This window comes from Pipistrellus hanaki (genome assembly GCF_964339955.1).
Source record: "Pipistrellus hanaki genome assembly, chromosome: 12".
NCBI lineage: Eukaryota > Metazoa > Chordata > Mammalia > Chiroptera > Vespertilionidae > Pipistrellus > Pipistrellus hanaki.
In genome coordinates, this window is record NC_140514.1 from 40,829,843 (window position 1) to 40,856,123 (window position 26,281).

Here is a 26,281-nt window from a genome sequence, read left to right on the forward strand (position 1 = left end):
GGGGGTGCGTCCGGTCTGCCCGCTGTAGGCCGAACCTGGCCGAGGAGAGACGAGTGGGACCGAGGCTCGCGGCGCGGCGGCCCCGAGCAGACACGGTAGGGTGCGCCCCACCCGGCGGCCAGGCGGAGCCAAAGATGCCGGCCTCGGCCGCGCGGCCCCGCCCGGGCCCCGGGCCGCCTCCCGGCGCGCATTTCCCGCTGATGCTGTTGGCGGTGCTGAGCGGCCCGGTGTCCGGCCGCGTTCCGCGCTCGGTGCCCAGGACCTCGCTTCCCATCTCCGGTAAGGCGCGGGGGTCCCTGCCCTCCGCCCGGTGCGCCGCTCCCAGGCGCCGCCCGCGGGTGCCCACACCCTACACCCTCCTGCTCTCCTGTGCTCCTGACCCGGGCAGCCGCCTCCTGGGCTCCTCCGCGCCGGCCATCCCCGCCTGGGACCAGGCGGGACTCCCACGCGGTGCTGCTGCTCCATCGCATCCCGAGCCGGGGCCTCGCGCCTCGGCCCCCCACGACCCGCCCAGGCGGCTCCCGCGGCCCCTTGTCCGCGGAGCCGCGGGAGAGTTTAGCCTGTCTCGGTGCAGACACGGGCACTGAGGCCCAGGGAGGGTTTGGGAGTTGCCGGAGGACATCTATTTCGAAGTTGTCTCTCTCCTTTATTATCCTCCAACCAGACATGCACCTGTGTCGGTCACGCCAGTTTGGTACCCAATCCTGGCTTCCAAACCCAGAGATCTTTCATTCTGTCTCATCTGCCCATTCTTTTGATGGCCAGCCCAGCATTTTCATCTGCTCACTTCTCAAATTCATTTTATCCCTCACCCCTTTTGTCCTGCCACAGCCCTAATATTCCCTAACCCACTTCCCAGTCCTCTTACATCTCGGACACCAGCTCCCATTCTCCCCCATAATCCGATCTATCATAACCCTAATTTCCTAACGTTGCCTGCTCCCCTACCCGTTCCCTCTATTGGATGCTGGGAAACCACTCAGTGAGTTGACTTTACATTCTGTTTAAATGATTTTTAAAGTCTTCAGAAAGACAAGAGGAGGAGGGAGATATGGCCCTTTCAAAAAGCTGTGCAAGAAGCCAGGGGATGCCACTAGGTTAAAAGTGGCCATTGGAGTGATTCTTAAGGCTTTCTGCGGAGGTGGGCATGAGTGTGGCTGTGGATCTTGTTTTCTTCTCAGTGGGCACTGAGTGTTAGCACTTTGGGCAGACAGAACCAGTGAAGCTGAGAGTACAACTTGTTGGTTGGCAAAAACTCTCAACTAGTAGTTGATATTAACTTAGTCTAAACTTCAGACCATTGACATAGAGGACGTTTTGAATCCAGAGGACAAACGATTGGAGTTTGGGCTTTTGGATTGTGCTGGAGCAATAGCCACTATGTAGAGGTGTGATTATCAGGCTGGGTTGAGGTCCAGGGATCCAGAGAGGTCTAATGGCAAGGTGAAGCGGAGCTGGGGATACAAAAGGAGGTTGAGGGAACCAGGGCTTATTCTAAGCACGAGAGAGCCAGCACAGTCATGAATATGCTTGTAGGAAGATGGGTGGGGCCCCATACATCAGCACATCTAGGAATGAATGGCTGCTGGCCATTCCATCAGTCTTGAGGGTAGAATAGAATTGTATTGGTGCGGGAATAGGATCCCCAGAGCCAGACATTAAGCTAAGAAGGCATGCTAACTTATTTGTTATAATCTTTAAAATAAATAAGAGGATTTTTTTTCCCATTTTTTTTTTTTTTTTTTTTCTTCTTCAGAGAGAGAGGAAGGGAGGGAGGGGGAGAGAGCAAGAGGGAGAGCGACATCGATGTGAGAGTGAGATAAACAGATAAGAATTTTGAATGCTGAATTGAGATTTAGATTTGGTCAAAACAGAGCTCATACTTAAGGAAGGAAGAAAAGAACGATTTGTACTATGTGTCAGATGCTCCCACATGTTATTTCATTTAATTCTCTCAATGACGCTGGATGGTGGTATTTACAGACAGGAAAGTGATGCTCAGAGGGGGCAAGTAACTTACTCAGGATCATACAGCTGGTAAGTGAAAGAGCCAGATTTAACCTTGGGCTGATCCATTTCCAAAGCCTATACTCTTGCCAGCTACACTCTATACCTCTTTGCTTTTGGGGTAGAATGGAGGTGGGAGGAGATCAAGGGTTGTGGGAGAGAGAGAAGGTAGTCTCCTAATGTGTCAGTGAAAAGAGTGTAGCATTTCCCTTCTAAGTAAAAGGAAGTTATTATTAAATAGTTTTTTTTTTTTAAAAAGGGAAATTTAGAGATTTGAAACATTTATAGTTATTTTCAAATTGTGTGTCATGTAGCTATGAGTAGATTTTACAGACTTAATATTTGTTATTTTGTTATTAAAATAATGTTATTTTAATAAAGTGTCCTTTTTAAAAATATATATATTTTATTGATTTTTTTACAGAGAGGAAGGGAGAGGGATAGAGAGTTAGAAACATCGATGAGAGAGAAACATCAATCAGCTGCCTCCTGCACACCCTTACTGGGGATATGCCCGCAACCAAGGTACATGCCCTTGACCAGAATTGAACCTGGGACCTTTCAATCTGCATGCTGATGCTCTATCCACTGAGCCAAACTGGTTTCAGCTAAAGTGTTCTATTTTTATAGAAAAAGCATACTTGACTGCACTGTGTGCTAAATATTCTGGCCTCATCAGTTATTTATTTCTGGGAAAGTTACATGGCCTGTCAGGCTCTGTCTTTTCCACCTGATGGCTGATAAATAAATGGAAGAAAACAAAAATTGTCTTTTTTGGCCTTGTGGGACCTAACCCTTAGGAAGCGATGGCTGATATCACTCTTTCCTCTCCTTCTGCCAGAAGCTGACTCTTACCTTACCCGGTTCACCGTCCCTCAGACATACAATTACTCTGTTCTCCTTGTGGATCCTGCTGCCCATACACTTTATGTCGGCGCCCGGGACACCATCTTCGCATTATCTCTGCCCTTCTCAGGGGAGAGGCCTCGAAGGGTGAGAGATGGGAGTGGGGAAGACCCCAGAGCATGTGATTAGATCCATGGCTTGATGGGAGGTCAGGGAGGGGTGTTGTGGTTGGAGGTGAAATGTTAGTGAAAACGAATAGGGGAGGCCATCAAGTACATTATGTCAGCTGAGGGTGTTTGGGGTCACGGTGATGAGGGAGGCTGTGAGGGAGGTTCATGATGAGGGGAGGAGGCCACAGTGACCAGGTTTTAGGTGATAGTGGGCAGAGGAATCATTAGAATCACATTAATCTAGGACAATAGCTTTCAAACTTTAAAAAAAAATACATTTTATTGATATTTTACAGAGGAAGAGAGAGGGACAGAGAGCTAGAAACATCAATGAGAGAGAATCATCGATCAGCTGCCTCTTGCACACCCCCCCCACTGGGGATGTGCCCGCAACCAAGGTACACGCCCTTGACCGGAATCGAACCCGGGACCTTTCAGTCCGCAGACCGACGCTCTATCCACTGAGCCCAACCGGTTTCGGTGCTTTCAAACTTTTTTGATCACTCCTTAATAAGAAATATATGGTATATTTTGACTCCGTACACAAAGTGTGTACTGAAAGAAACTTTCTTGAACCAATTTCTACTCTCCTATATGAGATACATCCTGAAATATTTTGTTAAAAGTAATGTTGGCTGTGATTTCATAATTGATTTTATTACTCAATTAAAAACAGTGCTCTGGGGGTGAGGGGTGTCTCTGAAGTTCCCAAATTGATGGAGGTTGTGGAACTGTGTTATCTACCCTGACTCTGGAGGAGTTGGGGGAGAGTCAGGGGGAAATGGTTGTTTCTTCTCTCTCAGATTGACTGGAATGTGCCTGAGGCCCACAGACAGAACTGTAGGAAGAAAGGCAAGAAGGAGGTAGGTATAAATCTGGGCCCTGTCCTGAGTGTCAGTTGAAATGGCCCAGCCCTGACTCTGTCAGTCCCCTGCAGTGCTACCATCCCAATGAGCCCAGGCAGGGACTCTAACACCATATCATCACCCATCATTTCTGATCCCAGAGCTGCATCTAACTGCCTGACACTACCCTACCTTTCCTTGTACCTGCTGCTTCTGATTCTCTCTAACCATCTCTGACCTCCAGGACGAATGTCACAATTTTGTCCAGATTCTCGCCATTGCCAATGCCTCTCACCTCCTCACTTGTGGCACCTTCGCTTTTGATCCGAAGTGCGGGGTTATTGTGAGTGACAGGGGTGGGAGGATGGGAAGGGTTTTCTGTGAGTGACCATGATGGGGGGCATGTTTAAGGCAACCCTTGTGCATGATAAGCATTGGGGGTGAGGGATGTCCTCACTGGGCGGAGTCTTGGCACTGGAGGAGGTACGAAAGGGTGGGGAGGGAGGTTGATAGTAGAAGGTAAGTTATACAAAGTCTAAGGGGAGATGTAGTGGGATAGTGAAGGAAGTTAGGGATGCTAGCAGAACTGGGGAGAGGAGAAATCCAGGAGAGACTTCAGAGCTAGTAACTCATGTTTCCCTTGTCCTATGTATGCTTTGTCCAGGCAGCCTGGGTCCATTTTTTTTTTCCTGAGTCCATTTCTTAATCAACACTGTCCATGCCTGTTTCTTCCTCCCTGGCATGTAACTCTCACCACCTTCTCCCATAGCCACTGCCAACGTCACTGACTGTGAAGCTCTTCTCCTGAGCTTCTGAGGTCACTGCCCACTAATTAGCACCTGCTGGCACCATACTCTGGCTTGATCTTGCCTTCAAGGTGGCTGCTCTGTCAACTATGTTTTCTTCCAGGTCCTGTCCTTTGCTGCTGAAGCCCTGGCATTTCCACCCCCACCCCCTGGCAGGCTGGGGACATATTTACCCTTAATCACATCTAGGCTGGTCTTGGTAACAAAAGTCCCTGGGACTGTGATATCTCAGGAAGGGTCTCGATGTTTTTGAATTCTCGTCTTTTCCCATCAGTTATCCAGTAGTCAGTCATTGGTCCTCTGGTAGCACACCTTTGTGACAAGGCCCTAGCATGAGTTGAAAGCTTCATACATCCTTTGCATCCGGTGACTTCCTTTCCTACTCCATGAAGCAATAGGAGGGAGTGCAATGACTCCTTTTCCTGACCTTGATCTTTAACTTTAGTCTTGACTTCACCCTTCTGCAATCTTCAGTAATCCTTGCCACCTGGATCTAATCAGTGTGTATCTCCAAACCTCTCTCTGTTAAAGGCCATCCTCATATCCCTGGCTTAGAATGCTATAATTGCATATACTCGATATATAGTCGGTCCCTGTGAGCTGCCCTTGGGCTTAGGCTGAGTCCTTTTCATAATGCAAGTGATAGGCTCCCTGCTGCGTGTGGCTAGCTCCCTCACCTTGTCATCCTGGGAAGGATTCCTAGGGCAGGTGGTACTGAAAATCTCTATATTTTCTCAGGTAATATTGAGTCTCTGGTTTTCCTATAGTCCTCACAAAGCTCACAAAGTAGCAGTAGAATTATCATTGCCGTATTTGTCCTTTTTCAGTCTGTGCAAGCTCAGGGAGCCCATGGGTATGAATATCAACCATGGCTTATAGAAAATAGACTTTCTCCCAGCTAATCTCCCAGGTCTTCTATTCTTCCTTGGCTCTCTGAGATGGGACCCTAGTGGTGGTTAGTTTTCCAGACAGAAAATGCTCTGGACATACCTGTCAGGATTGGTGTGACTTGGACCCCTGTCCACTCTCAAGGAGCACCAGCTTCCACAGCAAAATCAGGGGTCTGTGTTCTGCATCCCCACAACTTTAGCTCTTTTTCTGTACCTTCTATCTAGCAGGCTTATGAAATGAAGGACTGTCATTTTTTCAAGGCTTGTTTTAGGAGAATATAGGGCACAGAAAGATATGCTGTGTTAACCCTTCAAGCCACATACCAAGATTGCCCTCCAGACTTTCTGGATGCTTTCTCTGCCTTTCTCTGCCTGTCTTATCCTATCTGCCCATGCTCATCTGCTTGAGCAAGTTCTTGCCGTATCCTGAGTTCTGAGACTCTCATGTTCCAGTCTGATGACTTTGAGACTATTCATAACTGTTTTCTGAGAGCTTTGGCTAGCTAGCAGCTCCTGACACAACAGCTTGCTCAGAGAAATGAAGGTTCTTACAAAAAGGAAGTTCAGGCATTGGGCCTATCAGTTCCAAGAACATGGAGTGCTGCCCTTCAGTGATAGCTCATTAGCTTGTGGAGGTCAATGTTTTAATTTGTTTTGTTGAGGGAACTTCAGCATATAACAGAGAAAAATGTTAGACTTACATTACAACAAGACTTTACATTCAGTTGAGTACCTGCTTTATCCCAGACTTGGCACTGGGTATTTTACATTCATGATTGAATTTAATTCTCATCACCCCATTATAATATTTAGGTATTATTTCTTTTCATTTTACAGGCAGTGAAATATAAGTTCAGATAAGTTAGGTACCATGTCTAATATTATATACACTGAGTGGCCAGATTATTATGATTTCTGAATGCATAATAATCTGGTCACTCAGTGTATATGTGTGTGTGTGGATATATATATATATATATAGAGGCCCAGTGCATGAATTCATGCATGGGTGGTCTGGCCAGCCTGCTGGTCGAACTCCTGGTTGAGGGGATAATTTGCATATTAGCCTTTTATTATACAGGATATACACTGAGTGGCCAGATTATTATGTGTTCAGAGATCATAATAATCTGGCCACTCAGGGTATATCTGCATTGCAGCTCCAACTACCATCCAGGTTATTAGGCTCCAGCAACACCATCTGTCCACAGTAGTTTGTGAGCCAGAGATATCCTGGCACGTCCATGTCATAACTTTGATTCCAAATCAGCCACAGTTAACATTTTCTGTTAGTCCTAGGTTGAAATCATCTCTGATTTCTATTTTTGGTTATCTTGAAGCCTCTCTTAGTGTATGATGCCTAGCTAAGGTAACTTCTGGCTGGCTCTTACACCTTTCGTCCACACCCAGGTCATTCCTCCTGGAGTCTCTGGATGAGGAAGGCATTACATTAGCAAATCCTCAAATTCTGACTGAGCTTCAGGCCTTCATGACTTTGCAGATTCTCGTCCCCCTTCTCTGTATCCTTGGCTCTGGTGCTATCTTTTATCCTTGGGGTGGGTGTGGGGAAAGGATGGCCCTTCTCTTTAGACGCCTGGGCTTCAGATGGTCCTGTATCAGTCTCTACTTTTCTTTATCCTTCCTAAGGGCTTCAGACTTCAGCCTGCTCTGCTCTTGTCCTCCTTGTCCTGTAGCACATTCTCCAGCCAGTTGCAAACCCTACAGTTCAGCATTTCAGAGGAAAGATCTGCCTTTCAGCCTCTCCGTGCCATCTAGGGCCATCATAGGTGCTCCTTCATGTGGTAGTTGGGTGTTAGGGGAATTGAAGGAAGAAGAATAAACTGATGAAAAGGGATGGCAGAGATGGGAAATGCAGGAATGGGCGGGGAATCAAGAGTAACACACTGGGGATATGGGGATGGTAGCAGAAGAGTGGGAATTGGGCTTTTCCTTCATCTGAACATCTTTGTGATTTTCATCATGAACCCTATTACCCCTAAACCAATTGCCCCCTTCTGGTCTGTAGGCCGTGTCCAGTTTCCAGCAGGTTGAAAGAATTGAGAGTGGCCGGGGGAAATGTCCTTTTGAGCCAGCTCAGCGGTCAGCAGCTGTAATGGCTGGTGAGTGGGAGAGATAAGAACCTGTGACTTCTTGCTATAATTGCTTCCTTCCCCACCCCTGCTGGTGAAATTTGTGTCCTTTTCCTAGGAATGTCTATTATTCCCATGTCTCTTTCTAGCCTTCCCTATTCTTCCCAGCGTGCCTGTGTCCCGCTTTTCTCCAGAGTACTATTTCCCTGGGTTCTCCCTAGAGAATGTGTTCACTGCACCTCTAATGTGAGTGCTTCCTCTGCTGACCTCATTCCCAACCCCCCCCCCCCTCATTTTTTTTGTTTTTGTTTTGTTCATAAGAGGACTCTGCTACAATGCATATTGTAATACACTTGGAAAAAGTATAAAGAACATATGAAGTCTTCTAGAACAGAACTGTTCGAAAGAACTTTGTGTGATGATAGGAATGCTCTGTATCTTTGCAGTCCAAAAGTAGCCACTAGCTACCTGTGGCTTTTGAGCTCTTGAGATATGATTAGTTCGACTAAAGGAAAGGGTTTTTGGTTGTATCTGATTTCAGTTTAAATGTAAGTAGTCACATGGGTATAGTGGCTACTATATTAGCAAAGGTCTAGAGTATCTACTCAGAAAACCACCGTTAATATTTTAGGATACGTCCTTTTAGCCTATTGTAATGTGTATGCAAGCACATATTTTACTGGCCAGTCCTTTGTAGCTCAGAGGAGTCAGTAATGACTATTCAACAAGTTCCTGCTGTTACTTCCTTTGAACAAGCCATATACAGTTGCTCAGGTGTTGAGTGGTTCTTTCACAGTTTATGTATAAATCTTTCCTGGAGAGTGACTGCTTAATTCTCGGTAGCCATAAAGTGAATTGTCTGTGTCCCACACAGCCTGTATTTTAGATTAGAGTACTCCACATGCACCCTCAAAATTAAGTGAGGATCTAGCCATTTTTTCATGATAGTGTAAAACAAGCAAAGTTAGTAGAAATTTTATGTGTGTGTGTATATTATAAAACTTTTAAATGTCATGCTACATAGGTATAATTTTAAATTTTGTTATATAACTTTATATCATAGGCATATCTGTGTAACTTAATAATTCTTTATAAAGAGAATTTTTAATGACATCATGCTATTACTCAACCTGTAAGCATACAGTAATTTAATTAAGCAACTCTAAATAATTTCTATAAATTAATTTTATTTAGTTTAAGTTTTTGCTATTATCCATTAACACTGTAATGAACATTTTGGTGTATAAATATTTTAGATTGTCTCCTTAAGATTTCTGGAAAGAGATTACTATATCAAAGGGTGTGAGCATTTTATGGCTCATTATCTGTTGCTAATTGGGTTTTTAGAAAGAATGTACCAATTTACACCCTAAAACAGCAGTGAGAGTGCTTTTTTTTCTCACATAAATTTCACCAAAATATATTGTTGTCACTTTAAAAGATCTCCGAGTCCTGATTGATATGGCTCAGTTGGTTGGGTGTCATCCTGTGCACCAGGAGGTTATGGATGGGATTTCTGGTCAAGGGCACGTGCCTTGGTTGCAGGCTTGATACCCGGTGGGGTTGTGCTGGAGGCAATCAATGTGCTCTCACATGGATTTTTTTCTCTCTCTTTCCCTGTCTCTCTCTCTCAAAACCAATAAACTAGTAAAAAAAAAAAAAAAAAAAAAAAAGAAAGAAAAAAAAGATTGTTGAGCCTAAAAATAGTACCTTGTTTTAATTTGTATTTCTTTGAATATTAGTGAAATTGAAAATTTTTCATGTTTTAGTACTATTTTTATTTCTTCTCTCATAAATCCTCTGTTTACTTTCTTGGGTCAATTACCAGATAGGAAATTAAGGTCCCAATCTACATATTTTCCTTTCTAATTACATTTTTAAAGCAAAATCCTTCTTCAGTGAGAGAGCAGATAAAAACTTTTTTCTTAAAAATTTCCCTCAAACACTTAACATTTTGATTTTTTAAAAACTTCTTTTGATGAATGACATGAGATGAGACCTAAATTAATTTTTCCCAACTAGCTAATCAGTTGACTCATTCATCATACTGTTTTTTCTTTCTTCACTAACTTTAGCTGTGAACTTTGTTATAAAATTGATTTTATCTATACTTTTGTATAATATTTTATGAAAAAAATTGGAATGAAAGATCTAACAATAAATTTTTTCTTATATAGGATTTCATAGGAAAAGTCATAAAAGCTATACAAATTAAATACATTTTAGTCAGATAATTAAGGACTTACTTTTTCTGAAAAGAAATCACAAATATTTTGAAAGTGAACAAAAGAAATAATATAAATATTTTGAAAGTGAACAAAATAAATACAGTATTTGGGTTGTCATTTCTATCATTCATCTATAGTTGATATTAATGAGACCTTTTTTTATATTCAAACATATTTGAATGAAATAGTTTAATCGATGGTTTATTTTTCTAGACTTTTTATCAAGCATGTGTGGCAAAATTCTGAGTCAGTCATTTTGAACATTAAGAAAGATAGTGATTGAATATCACTCTTTAAAAAAAAAATTATTTTATTGTTGAGAGTATTATAGATAAATCCCATTTGTGAATTTCTTAAAAAAAAAAAGATTTTAAATTGATATTTAGAGAGAAAGAAAGGGAGAGGGAGAGAAAAATCAACGTGAGAGCAAAACATCAATCAGCTGCTGGAATTAAGCCTGCAACCCTGGGCATGTGTCCTGACTGGGAATCAGAGACCACTTGGGCTGGTGCTCAATCAACTGAACTACACCAGCCAGGGCTGTGAATGTGTCTTGATTCTACATAATTGCTTGTCAACAACATGACGTCTCAATTGCAACAATCTAAGATAATCATTTAGCATTCTTTTTTTTTCAAGCAGTAAACTTTAAGTACATTCAACCTTCTGCTTGTAATTTCTCAGTGTTCCAGTCAGCAAGTGGATTTGCATTAGCATGTGGTTCAAGGGCACAGATTTCATAAAGATCATTGCATGATAAAGAAAAACTTCAAAAAGGAGTAAGATTTTCAAAAAGTTTTTTTCTAAATAATGTCTTTTTCCCCCCCTTCAGATAATGATGTTGGCTTTCATTTGATAATTGATGGAAGTGATCAGAAATCACTTTCTAACAGTTTAGAATGACTAAGTTTAGACAGTTAACATATAACCTCAATGTCTCTTTCTGTCTCAGATCCATGTCATAGTCAATACCAATATAAAATTTTCTCTCAAGTTCTAAACTTTATCTAAGTAGGTGCCAGTATTTAGTTGGAGCTTTCAACGTTGATCTATTATGCCCTGCTATCTTCTGTTTTGAAAACAGTGATATGGAAATAGTGCCAACATTAGGTAGGAACTAGAACCAAATTTCCTAGTTACGAGATATAAAAATGTCCTTAAAGATAATAGAGGTATTTTGAAATAAAAAGTTTTAGTAATGAAAATATTATTAGACTATAATATTTATTAATATAATAAAACAACATTTTAAATTATAAAAATTACAATGTGCATTGTAGAAAGTTGAGGAAATGTAGAAATGTTAAAGAATAAAGTGAAAGGTTTATTTGCAATTCAATCATTATCAGGTAACTACTATTATTTTAGACTACTTTTTTGTGTGTCTGTGTGTGTATTTATAATAAATTGGAATTATTATGCATATTTTACTTAGTATTGTATACTAAACATTTTCTTGTTATAGAAATTAATTATTCAAAATATGATTTCTAGAGACTACATAACATTTATTTCATCATATAGATATTGCATAGCACAAATTAATTATTCCTACAAAATTATTCATTTAGGTTTAAAAACTATTGTTTTTATGAATAATACTGTAGAAGAAATCTTTTCTTTTAAGTATATTTTATTGATTTTTTTACAGAGAGGAAGGGAGAAGGATAGAGTTAGAAACATCGATGAGAGAGAAACATCGACCAGCTGCCTCCTGCACACTCCCCACTGGGGATGTACCCGAAACCAAGGTACATGCCCTTGACTGGAATTGAACCTGGGACCCTTCAGTCTGCAGGCTCTATCCACTGAGCCAAACCCGTTAGGGTGAAGAAATCTTTTTATATAAATTTTTCACATAAATGTCATTAATTGCATGTGAGTAAATTCAAAAAGTAGACTTGCATGGCCAAAGGGTGTAAAGATTTTTATGGTGCTTGGTGGATTTATCTAAATTCCTTTCCATTTAGTCCAACCAACTGTGATAAGAGGGCCTGTCTCACTGCATCCTTGTCAGTCCCAAATAATATACATAATGAAGCAAACAAACTGACTTCCTCCAAAGACTAATTTGATGTATTTTTTACTTGCATCTCTATTAGTGAGATTGAACAACTTTTCATTTGTTTATTGGTACTTGTATTTCTTTTGGGAAAAGCCTTCAAAATCATGTCCTAAAATATGACATTTATCTGTACTGCAGTTAGATAAAATTAACAAAATTATCTCAGTGTCTCTATTTGCACTGTTCAGATTTGGAAATATTTTAAAATATTTTGACAGTAACATTCACATTAGCCTAAAACATCAGCAGTTCCATCCCAATCTCCTTTGAAGGGTTTTTGTCTTTTGCTCATCAGTGTTGGGACCCATTAGATTTCCATGCAGAATCTTTTTCTGTTCTTATTCTATGTGGTTATGATTTCAACCAGCTCTGTGGATTCTGTTTTCACTGCCTTCTGATGTCTCCCAGACCTTATCTGGAGCTACAGACCACACATCCACCTGCCTTCCAGACATCTTTATTTGAAGGTTCCATAGGAATCTCAAAATCAGCATGTCCCAAAGCTCATCATCTTCACTAACCTTCACCAAACTTGCTCCTTCATCAGTGTCTCCTCCACTGAGTGCTTACCCACCCAGATACCTAAGCTAGAGATAGCAGTCATCTCTGGTCTTCCTATCACATCCTATTAAAAAAGAGAGGGGTTTTTATCAAGAAGAACAGGGAACTTTTGCTCTTTCTCTTTAGGAACCTGTCCTGGGTTTGTATCATTTCCTTTTGGTCTCATTGCATCTTTTGTTACTGTATCTGCCAAGGAATACTGCAAATGTTCCAGATGCACTGGGTGCTGCCAACCCACATCTTAAATCTAGGTGTATCCGCCCCAAAACTAGCATTCACACACTGAAACAAGATAGCTATTCTGTCAGGTCAACAGAGGAAAAGGTAAATGCCACATCTCCAACTATCTAATTATGGCCTGATAATAGACTGTGTTTTTTTATTTTATTTTTTATTTAATATATCAATATATTTTATTGATTTTTTACAGAGAGGAAGGGAGAGAGATAGAGAGCTAGAAATGTCGATGAGAGAGAAACATCGACCAGCTGTTTCTTGCACATCCCCTGCCGGGGATGGGCCCGCAACCAAGGTACATGCCCTTGACCGGAATCGAACCCGGGACCTTTCAGTCCGCAGACCAACGCTGTACCACGGAGCCAAATAGGTTTAGACTAGACTGTGTTTTTAAAGAAGATTATCTAGCTGCCCCAATCCTTAGATAAGGAAATGTAGACTGTTAGGGTAGCAGCTATTTATCCTGCAAAGCTCTGATCATGAGAAGAAAAGGAAGTGGAGGAAGTTGTTGTAACACATCTGGGAAGCCTGTGCCCACAGGCTTACATCTGGGCAGGTAGAGATGTGGATTGACTTCCACAAATAATTGTGATTCTTCATCTTTTGCAATGTTCAATCTTTTCTTTTGTATTACCAAAATGAAAATATCTTCATTTTTTGGGTTATAAAATTAAATGATGCTAACTATAAAAAGGATTCAATGAACATAAGAAGTCTAAGGAGAAAATGAAAATCACTGGTAATTTCATTAGAAATAAACTTCATTAACACTGTAGAGCTATAACTCCTTCAACAATCTTTCCTACATCTACAGGCATGTATACATATCTTTAAACATTGGGTTGAATTGTACCAAGTGTTTTGTTCTAATCAGTTTGTTTCCTGAACTCAACACTGTGGGCATCTTTCTCTTTTGCACATCATCTTTTGCCAATAGCAAATGAATATTTTAATGCCTATTGACTTGAACCATTCAGTAATAAACCACCAAAAACTGCACATTCAGGAATATTTTATTATATGGACAGTACAACAAAATACTTGGAAGTGAGACTGTCCCAGAGAATCTAGGTCATGGGATGATCCTGTGTCCTCTGTAGATTCTTGCCCTCATTAACTAATGGCTGCTGTTTTTACTCTGTATTTGTAAGATCGTTGCAAGTTCCTTCGTACACCTAAAACCCTACTATTTCCTCCCAAAGTGTCAGATCCCTTTTGTTGTCCCTTAGTGTCAGTGACTCTCTGCTATTCCATCCTGAGTGTGTTCCTCAGCAATGTAGGCTCCAGAGTTGCTGAGTACCCTTTATGATCCGTTAGAAAGTGTTGGGACCCTTTACCTCTATCTATCATTGGGTCCTTGCACGGTTAACAGAGATCCTTTACTGTTTGCAGAATACTTATGATTGTTTATACACACACACACACACACACACACACACACACACACACCCCAAACCATGCTGCCAACATATTTATAACTGTCTCCACAACATCTCCCTCCATTCTCAGGTATCCATGACACAACTACCATGGTTTTAAGAGTGTTTTATTTACAACACTCTTAGGGAAATTTTCATTCCAACTTTGGCTTTTTTTTATCAACTTTTATTTCTCCTTGGAAATACAGAGGACTGGCTTATTTGCCGCTCCATTTGGTGCCAGGACTTGTGCCTCAAACCTCGCTTCTTCTTCCTGAAACTACTGCAAGGAAATGGATGCCATTTTATAATCCCTCCACCTCAGGCAACAATTCAAGCACTTGGTCCCTTGAGAGTTCATAAGGAGCTATCAGCAACATGTATGGAATGCCAGCCATGGGCCATGCCCTACCTGGGCTCTGTGTTTATCTCATTTAAGCCTCAGCGCTGCTCGGAGGAACCTGAGGTTTTGGAAGGTTAATTTGCCCAAGATCTTTCTACCAGTAAGTATTCATGGTTCAAACCCAAAACTCCGTGGCCCAACATGTTTGGATTCTTATCACAAACACAAATCACAAGAGATAGTATAGTTTCCTCCCCTCCACTGTTTCTAACTCTCCACTGTTGCCCTCTGAGGGTTTCTTACTCTGTTTTGCTCTACATAATGTTTTTAAAATAGTGGTTATCTTTCTGGTGCCTGCGGCCTGCAGCTTTGCTCCAGTAGGACTGTTTTCCCTGTAGTGACCCTACTCTGCACTGCTCTGGGTGGCTGAGCCCCATGGCTCCTTCTGGGGTTTCTGCACCGGCTTCTGGCAGACCAGCCTCTCTTGCTTCTCCATCATCTCTGACTTATCTTCTGAGTTGCCTTTGTAGCTTCTCTCCTTAGAGGGTACTGTCCTATGGCTCTCTTCTCGCTTTTCCTGTCTGACATTTATGTCATGACTTAAGCATGACTCCCAGTTAGCCTGACCTGGCCCTGCTGCCTGACTCCTTCTATTTGATTGCCTTCCAATGTCTCTGACCAGATATCCTGAAGGTTCTTCAACCTTAGCATGTCCAACAACTAAGCTCACTTCTCCAGCCGTATCCTTTATGGACTTTCTCCTGGCTTGGTTCATAATATCACCATCTACTATCATCCATCTTCTAAACAGGAAACCTTAGAGATACATTGCATTCCATTCTTTCACACTTCACACTCAAATGATTTTCAAACCTTGGGCTCTACCTCAGAAGTATCTCCTAAGTCCAGCCCTTTATTCCCTCTGCCCCTGCCTTAATTCAGCACTCCACTCTTGCTTGCACTGTGTGAATGGCCTCTTAACTAGCATTATCTTCTTAAAAACCAAAACTGATTATGTCACCTGTCTTCAAAATCTTCGCAGTTTTGCTTTTATCTGTAGGATCAAGTCCATGTTCCTGGTTTTGATAGAGCAGTCATCATAATTGGGTGCCTATCTCTGCACCTCCAACTGAACCTCTGCTTGCTTTCCTGTCAGCTCCTGTATCCTACTGACACTTCAGCCTGGAGAGTAGCCCATATCTCTAAACATGGCATCCTTCTTCCCACATGTTTATTGTCTTCCCTGAAGCTCTTCTACCTGGCAAATGCTCATTCTTCAGACCTGGCTCAAATGTCACCTCTGAGATGCTGCTACCCATCAGATGTGGCTGGGCCATCCTCTGCGCTCCTGCACACATATCTGTGCGTCTCCACCTCTTGGTATCCATCTGATTAAATGGACTCAGATGAGGGTTCTTGGGGCCATCAATGTGCTTAACACCTGCACAGTGCCTCGTAATGCCCTCTGTTCTTTCCAGAACTGCTGTCCTCTGTGATACACAAACCTCTGAGGGGCAGGGGATTGTGACCTTTTACTCCCCCAAATCATTTTCTCTGGCTCATGTCTGAGCCCTTGGCAGTGGTACTCAGAGTGTCTATAATGCTCTCACATTCAGCCCAGAGCCGCACCATTCCCTTCTCTTCCAGGAATCTGCATCTTGATAATTCCCAAAATGATGCTAGTATTCCCTGAAGTTGTGACTAGTTCCAGAGCAGTGCACACCCACTAATGTTCAGAACGAATGCTGGTTCCTTCAGACATTTACCACAGGGGAGAACTTAAGGAAGACTGGGACTTGCTGCAAAGCAAATCTCCTTCCTGGAGAGTCGCAGTATAATTAGCATATTACAGGGTAGAGAAACCCCTGAAACAAAGACAACACAAGCAAACCAACCAAATAGCCTGATTTTCACAAGGGTAGCTTTCTTCTTTATATATATAATTTTTTTTTATTGGTTTCAGAGAGGAAGGGAGAGAGAGCTAGAAGCATCAATGATGTGAGAGAAACACTGATTGACTGCCTCCTGCACATCTTGCACATCCCCTAATGGGGATCAAGCCCATAACCCAGGCAAGTGCCCTCATCAGGAATTGAAATGTGACCTCCTGGTTCATGGATAGATGCTCACCCATTGAGCCACGCTGTTTGGGATACAAGGGCAGCTTTCATTCTCCCTTCATATACATTAACACTCCTGCACCTCTAAACACTGCTTCCCTACTCTGCCCTGGAGCCCTTTATGTGTAGGATGATTTTAAATGAGGGAATCCCTTCATTAAAGGGCACTCAGCCGCTGAGAGTTCCTGCCCCTGCTTTATCCCTGCTCTGCCTGTGGCCCCTTCTGTGTCCTTCAGCAGGTCTCACAGGTCCTCTCCTCCCTGTCTCCCTGCAGGGGGGGTTCTCTATGCTGCCACTGTGAAAAACTACCTGGGGACGGAGCCGATTATCTCCCGGGCTGTGGGCCGTGCAGAGGATTGGATTCGGACAGAGACCTTGCCATCCTGGCTTAACGGTGGGGAGAGGAAGGGGGGTGCTTTGGGGACAGAGAGGGTGGGTGGAGGCTGGGTGGCCCTACACTGAGTCTGTGGGACCTGAGGCCACAGGTCTCCCCAGCTCCAGCCTTTGTCGCAGCCGTGGCCTTGAGGCCAGCTGAGTGGGGGGAAGAAGACGGAGACAAGGAAATCTACTTCTTCTTTACGGAGACTTCTCGAGCATTTGACTCATACGAGCGCCTTAGAGTTCCTCGGGTGGCCCGTGTGTGCGCGGTGAGACTCCGATCCCAGCTGTCCGTCTGTCTGTCTGTTGTCTCCTGCTCTGCCTGGTCTCTGTCTCTCCTTCTCTGGGTCTCTGTCTTTGCATTTCTCCTCTGTCTCCATTTTCCCTGTCTTATTTTCTGCAAAGAGTGTGGGGAAAGTGCTCTAGCCCCTTTAACTCCATAACTACCCTTGTGACACAGTGTCCCTGGGAGGTGTAGGGGTTAAAGGTGGGAATTGTTGACAGACCTGGGCTCCCGACCCTGCTCCACTACTTCCTGCCTCTGTGACTTGGGGCAGGTTCTTTAGCATCCTCATAGATGAGGATATTGATGATGCCTAGCTATAAGGGTTGTTTTGAGGACTAACTGAGTAAGGTATGTGAAGCACGTAGTATAGTGGTTCATAAGTGCAACAATGAACTTAGTCACCGTCATTGTGACCCTGTCTACCCATGTATCATTCCCTACTGCTAACTCTGTCTGTATCTCTGCGTTGCATTTTTATGCATCTGTCTCTCCATCTGTCCTTGTCTTGGGGAAACTCGTATTGGTCTCCACATTCTCCCTACCATTAGTCTTCTAAAGAGAAATGCCCATGCTCTTGTCACCCCAGGGGGACCTTGGGGGCCGGAAGACCCTCCAGCAGAGGTGGACGACCTTTCTGAAGGCTGACCTGCTGTGTCCAGGGCCTGAAGATGGCCGGGCCTCTAGTGTCCTGCAGGACATGGCTATTCTTCGACCTGAGACTGGAGTGGGGGCCCCCATCTTTTATGGCATCTTTTCCTCCCAGTGGTGAGGGGGTCCTGGTGTGGAGGAGAGTTACAGGGTGGGAGATACGTGGGGTTGGCACCTTTAAGTGCTGTCTCTTCCAGAGGGGGTGGCCTCTCCCCGGAGCTGGCTGCATGGCTCCTATGCATTTCTTATGAGTCATCTCCTTTGACAGGGGGTGAGTGGTCCCCTAGAACTCTTCAGATATCTGGCTCCAACCTGTGTCTCTTCCAGGGAGGGCGCTGCCATCTCGGCTGTCTGTGCCTTCCGACCACAAGACATTCGGACAGTGCTGAGTGGTCCCTTCAGAGAGCTGAAACATGACTGCAACAGGGGACTGCCTGTCATGGACAGTGATGTACCCCAGCCCAGACCTGGAGAGGTAAGGGGTCTGGGGCAGCTCTCACCCCATGCCAGAATTGCCTCATGAGAGCAAGAGCCCAACTAAGCATCACGGATACTTCCTGGGCCCTGGGAAACTTTGCCACCTATCCTGTGTTTTCTCTAGTGCATCGCTAACAACATGAAACTCCAGCAGTTTGGCTCATCACTCTCCCTGCCTGACCGTGTGCTCACCTTCATCCGGGATCATCCCCTCATGGACAGGCCAGTGCTTCCGGCTGATGGCCACTCCCTGCTGGTCACTACAGATACAGTCTATCTCAGAGTTGTGGCCCACAGGGTGGCCAGCCTCTCAGGGAAAGAGTATGATGTGCTCTACCTGGGGACAGGTATGTTTAGCAACCAAGTACATCGCCCATCCCGTGCTCTTGTCAAAGAGAGGGTCGTATACTTACAGGTTTGAGAGTCCCAGCACAGGTACAGTGTGTCATTATGTCATGCCTTCTGCCTGCTTCCTAGAGGATGGACACCTCCACAGAGCTGTGCGGATTGGAGCCAAGCTCAGCGTCCTTGAGGATCTGGCCTTATTCCCAGAGCCACAGCCAGTTGAGAATATGAAATTGTATCAAGTGAGTCATAGATTTCAGGGAGTCTGGTGGGGAGACATCTGAGCTAGCTTGTGACCCCGAAGTTTGGGAGATGCAGCATAGTCCTCTTTTTACTCACTTTCTCTAGAGCTGGCTCCTGGTTGGGTCCCGTACTGAGGTAACACAAGTGAACACAACCAACTGTGGACGTCTCCAGAGCTGCTCAGAGTGCATCCTGGCCCAAGACCCTGTCTGTGCCTGGAGCTTCCGGCTGGATGCGTGTGTGGCCCATGCTGGGGAGCATGGAGGGTGAGTGTGGCTGCCCTGGCCTCGTGCCTGCTGTCACAGGGCTCTGACCTCTCCATATATCTGCCTGTTTCTGATCTGTTCATGCTGCCCTGTGTGTTCCTTTTAGTGTCACTGTGTTTGTCAGTCCCTACTAACTCATCTGTTTGTCCATCATGCGGCCTTATCAATGTTCCTGCCACTTTGCTAGACCTGCCCCGGACCATGTGACTGATTTTCATGTTTTCTTACACTTCTCAGTTTCCATTTTATAAGAGCTCTTAGAAGTATTTTCACAGTTGACCACTCCCTCCTTTCTGCCTTGAAATACTCTTTCCTGTTGCCTTCTATGACTCTGCATTCTTCTGGTTTTCCTCTCTATCTCACCAGCCTGTCTCCCTTTACTCATTCCTTTCCATCCATTTTCTGAATTTTGATATTTCTCACAGTTCAGTCCTTCTTTTTACACTTCTGTGCACTCTCTAGGTGATATTATTCCCATTATTTTCAACACCAACCAAGTGTTGTTGACAACTACAGATGTATCTGTAGTTGAGTTACAGAACTTATCCAACTGCCTACTTGGATGCTTTGCTGCTCAAATTTAGCAGGTCTTAGCGTGAACTGTTGTTTTCTCATTCTTTCACATGGTTCTCTGGTCTTCCTCATCTCAAAAAAGGACCTCTGTGAATCCAGTTGCTAAAAGCCAGAAATTGCCCACACTGTATTGCAGTTGGTACTGACTCTAGCTCCATCTATTACATCCTCAGTCCTCAGCAACTTCTTTCCTTCTCTACTGCTATCACCTTTGTCCTAGCCATCATCATTTCTTAATTGGATTACTCTAATAACCTCTAAATTGGTCTTGTTTTGTCCATTTGGGGATCCTATCATCCATTTTCACTCAGCAGTTAACTTAAAATCAAGTGCCACATTGAAGCATATACCTGACATTATATTCATCTATAATATTTCATTATATATTGTATCAGATAAAAACTCTCTTAAAAACATTTTATTATAGGAAACTTCAAACATTCAAAAACTAGATAGTATAATGAATTTCTATGTATCTATCATTCAGCTTCAACAACCATCAATTGACCAGTCTTGCTTGATCACTATCTTCATTCACTCGCAATTATTTTAAAGCAAATCTTAGACATCATATCACTTCATCATAAATCTTTCTGTGTGTATCTCTAACAGAAAGGCTTTAAAAAAATGTAACCATATTATCATTATCACACTGCAAACTCACTTTCTTAATGTCATCAACTATCTAATCAATGTCTGATTTTCCCAATTGCATATACTTAAAGATAGTTTGTTTAAGTCAGGATCAAAATAATGTCCATCAGTTGTAATTGGTTGATATGTTTCTTAATTCTTTTAATCTTTAATTAAGATTCCTTTCAAATGAGTATTTTTAGTTAATTGCTTAGAAGGTATTTTTTTAGACTGACTTCATGACTTCCTATTTTAAAGCCCAGTTAATTTTCTGTATGCTTGTGCATACTACTAAATCCCAATCTTACAAATATTTTAGAAGTAAAAGTACTTGTTTTTGGGAATTGATTTTGGTTAAGAACTTTGATCTGGTATTTTAGTTTCTATTGGGAGAACTTTGACACATCTCAGATGAAAACAAGTGCTTGATTCTTTTCTTTATTGCTTTAATATCCATTAAAATAAGAATTTCATTGGAGTTGGATATCCTGTGTACTTGAACCTTGGGGCCTTCTCCACATACATATATATGTGTGGGTAGGATGTGGGGTGTGCATATATGCCAGTATATTTCTTAGTAATATGAGAAATGACCAAGCTGGTACTTCTATGCACTCTACTCTTCATACCTCAACTCATATAAGGGAGAAAACACAGACCATGAAGTTCTGTGGCTATAGCCATACCTATGGCCTTCCCATGTTCCCCACTGTCAGCTAGACTAAACAAATTTGGTTTTACCCGAAGACTTTAATATATTCATACCAGTCTCGGAGCTTGTTTCAGGGGCTCCAATTCATGTTGAAGAAATTCACACTCAATCTACTTTTGGTTGAAGCTTTTGTGTGTTCCACCTGGTCTTCACTGACAGGCCACTAGAGGTCTCCCTGGCCTCTCTCTCTCCCTCTGGTAGTGGTGCCAGGAAGTTCAGAGTGAGCAGCCTGTCTTGCTGTCTTTCAGACACAGTCCATTGAAATCCTGACAATACCAAGATTGTATTATTTGAAACAGATCAGTTAGAGACCAGATAGGTACTAATAGTTGTTGAAGAAAGAGTTCCTACAAAGAGATGAGCAGCTTTATGAAATAAAGTCATCTCACTGATCCTCACAGAGTTTTGATTAACTTTTATAGAGAAGTCTTCCCTTTCTTTTAACAGGAAAAAACAACAAAAAACAACCCAAAACCAAAAAACAACAAACAAACCCCAGACCACCCTGTATTTTTAATATCCTTTTCCAGAGAAATCTTATGGTGTGGACAGTCAGCTATATTTCTTGGAAAATCCAATGTTTGTTTTTTTTTTAAAGCACACCACCAAACATCTTTCCAACAGACCTAGTGCAGATTTAATTTTGTATGGTCTGCTAGAACATATGTAGAATTGACATGTCAATTGTCATGAGGAGTATTGAGGGAAATTTTAATAATGAGAATGTTGACTGATAATTCTAGGAGTGATTAATGAGATGATGGGAGATATAAATATTCTGTGGTACTGGGGAGTATAGAGGGGGATATTGACACTGGATTTATCAAATATTCTCTTCTTTGTAGGCTTGTTCAAGACATAGAGTCAGCGGATGTCTCTTCTTTGTGTCCTAAAGAGCCTGGAGGTCTGTCTGGTTTAGGGAAATGTGGGTGGAGTTGGGTGGAAAGAGGCTAGAAAGTTGTCCATTTTGGACCCTTTAAACGTGGATCCTGGAAGATATGGTAGCCAGTGTACTGGGCCTTACCCTTTTTGGGAATCTCCTTTTAGCTTTGCCCCATGGTTCCTTCTCAAATCTGATATCCTCCTATGTTTCTCTTCATTCCCCTCCATCCCCCAGCCTATAGCCTCACTACCTATTATGCCTTTGCTGTTTCTTTGCAGAACACCCAGTAGTGTTTGAAGTTCCTGTGGCTACAGCTGCGCATGTGGTCTTGCCATGTTCCCCAAGCTCAGCCTGGGCATCCTGTGTGTGGCACCAGCCCAGTGGAGTGACTGCTTTTACTCCCCGGAGGGATGGGCTAGAGGTGGTGGTAACCCCAGGGGCCATGGGTGCTTATGCTTGTGAATGTCAGGAGGGTGGGGCAGCCCGGGTGGTAGCAGCGTATAGCTTGGTATGGGGCAGCCATCAGGGTCCCTCAAGCCGGGCCCGCACCGTGGGGGCTGGACTGGCTGGCTTCTTTCTGGGGGTTCTTGCAGCATCTCTGACTCTCCTCCTGATTGGTCGACGTCAGCAGCGACGGCGGCAGAGGGAACTTCTGGCTAGAGACAAGGTGGGCTTGGACCTGGGGGCGCCGCCATCTGGGACCACAAGCTACAGCCAGGATCCTCCCTCTCCCTCTCCTGAAGATGAGCGGCTGCCCCTGGCTCTAGGCAAGAGGGGCAGTGGCTTTGGTGGCTTCCCTCCACCTTTTCTGCTTGATCCTTGCTCGAGCCCAGCCCATATCCGGTTAACTGGGGCTCCTCTGGCCACGTGTGATGAAACATCCATCTAGGGCGGGCAAGTGACCACTAGTGCATGAGTGGCCACTGGAATGGAGTGACCGTTGAGATGTTGGGGTCACTGGGCCTGAAAGACCATCATGGCCTCTGAGTTCTCTTTGGCCTTTGAGTGATCACTTGACTTCAATGTGAGCCCTCTCTGGGCCTTGATGGACTCGAGGCCAGGCCTTTGTCTGATTCCTGATTCCTGATTCCCATGAGAGATCAGAACTCTCTGCAGTGAATCAGGACTTTTCCCGCCCCTGCTCTCTGAACCCTGGTGACTCCTTCAGTCCTGGCCCATTATTTTGGGCCCGTAAATTTGGAGAGGGCATAGGACATAGCTATGACTTTCCTTCTGGTTTTACCCTGGCCAGAAGGAGGAGCTATGGAGGCACTTGGAAGCTAATGTGCACTGAGTCCTTGGAGTGGTTTTGCTGATTCTTCCAGTTAGTCTAATTCTCTGTGAGAGTGCATGATCTCCCTCTACCCCTTTTCCTTCTTCCATGAAAGAGCATGTGTATATATGAGTGTTCATAGGACACCTGCTAAATGTGCATGAATGACTGGGCCATTGCTCAGGTGTGTTCATCGGGGGTAAAGAGGAGAAAAGTTGGAATGGGGGAGTTAACTGCAGAACTTTAGACCCTATAGCCAGTGAAGGAATGGCTTTCTAATAGAAAATAAACAACTGCCCCACTCCCCCAATCACTTCTCACAACCCTTCTCTTGAGTTCAGAAAAACTCCCAAAAAGGCCTTCTGGGTGGGAAGGGTAGCAGTACATGTGACCCCATATTTCTGTTTGTGTTTGCCTCCTGGCTGCCACCACTGCCATGCTCTCTTCCTCTGGCTGGAGTGCAGGCTGGACCCCTTTTTCCTTGGCTCCCATTAAAAATAAATTTCACAACATTCTAAATATTAGGGAACAACAAAAGGGGAACAGTCATAGGAAATGCAAGCAGTGTAAAGATAAGTTTGTATCAGTGACTTTACTCAGGTTGATACCCTTGCCCTAAAGCAGCTAGTTCTCTAGAGGGGGTCCATGGACTCCCTGAAATCGTATGCAAAATGTTGTCTGTATATGTGTGTCTGTGTTTTTTCTGGGGGGATGTTTTATGGCTTTCATCAGATTCTCAAGGCCTTAACAAAGTTAAAGGACCACTTCCCCCACGTCATGACACCGTTGGCCAAGCTGAGATGGTGCCACTCAGCAGCAGCTCTTCTGCCCCAGCCCACCTGCTCTGTGGCCAGCCCCTGGACCTGCAGCTCCTGGATGCCGTCTCATTTCTCCAGACCCTGGAAGCTGAGCTCTGTGCATATTTGAAGACACTATCAACTCTCACTAAACTTAAAGACCTCTTCCTGTTTCACAGCTCGCAGATGCTTTAGGCTTCTCCTGCTCGGTTCTGGTCTTAGCCTGTAAATGTGCCTCATTCATCCCTGGTGAGGGATTTTCCCTCCACCTGCCTTGAGCTCCAATGAATGATCCAGCCCTTCCCAGTTGAAGTTTTCAGCTCTACTTTCCTTGGCGGCAGCCTGTGAACCACCCAAAAGAGTCCCCTTGGGTTTGGACTTATCAGTGGCTATGCCCTAATAAGTGTATGATCTTCAGCAAGTAATGTAGCCTGGGAACATTGGTTTACTCATCTGTAAAGTGGGGATAATAATACCTACCTCAAGGTTGCTACAAGGATTAAATGAGAACATGTAAACAATAAAGCACTATCTATACCAGTAGAGGTGGTTGTGTAAACATTGGACTATTACACAAAAATTATACCCCTTAACCATGACACATGTATCACTTTAAGCCCCATTTGGTGGAAGGAGGGTCATTTCCTCACACAGATGTCATCTCTGGCCAGATCTTAGCAGCCAGTGTCTAAGGCCTGTGGGTGCCAGGGCCTGTGGTTTATTGTAGTCCTCAGATGTTTGACCTTAGTGACCTTCTTAGTCCTTTGTGGGAATGGAGGAAGGTGTATGTTCTTCGGTTTGTCCTCACTTTACTCTCAAAGTTAAGCGTTAATTCCACTTGAGGGAGGAAAGGAGATGGGAGATAGATGTAAGAGGGGTCTGGTGTCTCTGAGGAGGGGAGGAGAAGAATTTTCCAGGGTGGGGAGGATTTCAAGCATGTGCAGCCCGCTGGCCACGAGTTTGACATGCTTGGATTAGGTCATGGTAGATTTGAGCATTTGGTTCTTAAACAGTGGCTCTGGTTGGAGGAAAATGGGATGAGGAATGTAGGAAAAATGAGGAATGATGGGAATAGACATGAAGTGAGGAAAAATCACCTCTTAGTTGGAAAATTCAAGCCCCAAGAGTGAGTGAGAGCTCAGGAATGTGAAGCCAGCCCTTAGAGAAATAGTTCGAGTAATCGCATTATTTTTGGGGTGTGGGAAGAGAAGAGAGCTGGAGGAGGGTGCAGGATTCCTACAGGGACAATTGTGAAGATTCTGGCAGCCAGAGACCTGGCTGGCTTCACACATTAAAGAAGGGTGAAGATGGGACTTGCGCCTCACTTCTTAGCCCTCTTTTTTTTTTTTTTTTTTTTTTTAAATATATTTTATTGATCTTTTTACAGAGAGGAAGGGAGAGGGATAGAGAGTTAGAAACATTGATGAGAAAGAAACATCGACCAGCTGCCTCCTGCACACCCCCTACTGGGGATGTGCCCGCAACCAATGTACATGCCCTTGACCGGAATCGAACCTGGGACCTTTGTCTGCAGACCGATGCTCTATCCATTGAGCCAAACCGGTTTTGGCTGGCCCTCACTCTTAAATTCCCCTTTGTTTTTGGCTCTGGTTCATGATCCCTAAACTGTTATCTTCAGCTTGTCACTCCTACCATTGTCTGCTGCTACCCACGTCGCCTTACTGAAAATAGAGCCAGAAAGAGATGCTCATTATGGGCTCTTATGAGCCAAGGAAGCTCTAGCACAGCATGGCCTAACCTAACAGGCCAACTCACATCTTTTCCCTGGAGACCCCCAGTCCCTCCCTTTCCCCAGCAGCCCACAACTTCACTGGTAGCCTCAGTGATGGTGGGAAATGTCCTTTTGGTATCTGCTGGGTCCTGACTGTCCTGGCTTCTTTGCTATTGTCATGGCTGCAACAGACTATACACAGGTCCTGCCTGTCTCAAGGGTATAGTGATAAGACTTGCCTTTTTTGGCAGAGGCAAAGTTGGAATTTTGAAAGGTTGTTTTTACCAACTAGAAAAACTAGCAGTAAAAGTACAAAAAATCTTGCTGTAGTTTTTAAGTTTTCCCTGATGGGCCCCAGGACAGGCCTCTCTGTGACATGGTAACTTGTGTGACCAGTGGACAACAGGTG

General features: G+C 43.8%; 1 protein-coding gene and 1 long non-coding RNA gene across 13 annotated transcripts in view; both read left to right on the top strand.

Moving 5' to 3' along the window:
• SEMA4F (ssemaphorin 4F) lies at nucleotides 1-24,683 on the top strand. 4 transcript variants are annotated; one of them, XM_084901364.1, is made up of 15 exons: nucleotides 15-279; nucleotides 2,849-3,000; nucleotides 3,827-3,886; nucleotides 4,113-4,211; nucleotides 7,591-7,684; nucleotides 16,901-17,020; nucleotides 17,122-17,273; nucleotides 17,877-18,055; nucleotides 18,266-18,413; nucleotides 18,540-18,762; nucleotides 18,893-19,002; nucleotides 19,109-19,269; nucleotides 22,033-22,091; nucleotides 22,349-22,491; nucleotides 24,076-24,683. In XM_084901364.1, exons 1-15 carry the CDS (start codon nucleotides 135-137, stop codon nucleotides 24,268-24,270), a joined length of 2,040 nt encoding a protein of 679 aa, XP_084757490.1. In that variant the 5' UTR covers nucleotides 15-134; the 3' UTR covers nucleotides 24,271-24,683. The 4 variants fall into 4 exon arrangements, with proteins under 4 accessions (XP_084757491.1, XP_084757490.1, XP_084757489.1 ...); XM_084901365.1 differs by having other exon boundaries at nucleotides 1-279; nucleotides 22,349-24,683; XM_084901363.1 differs by lacking the exon at nucleotides 4,113-4,211 and having other exon boundaries at nucleotides 22,349-24,683.
• The window catches only part of LOC311631350, a 741,950-nt gene that overhangs the window by 101,703 nt on the left and 613,966 nt on the right, over nucleotides 1-26,281 (top strand). The gene's annotated exons all lie outside the window — the stretch shown is intronic.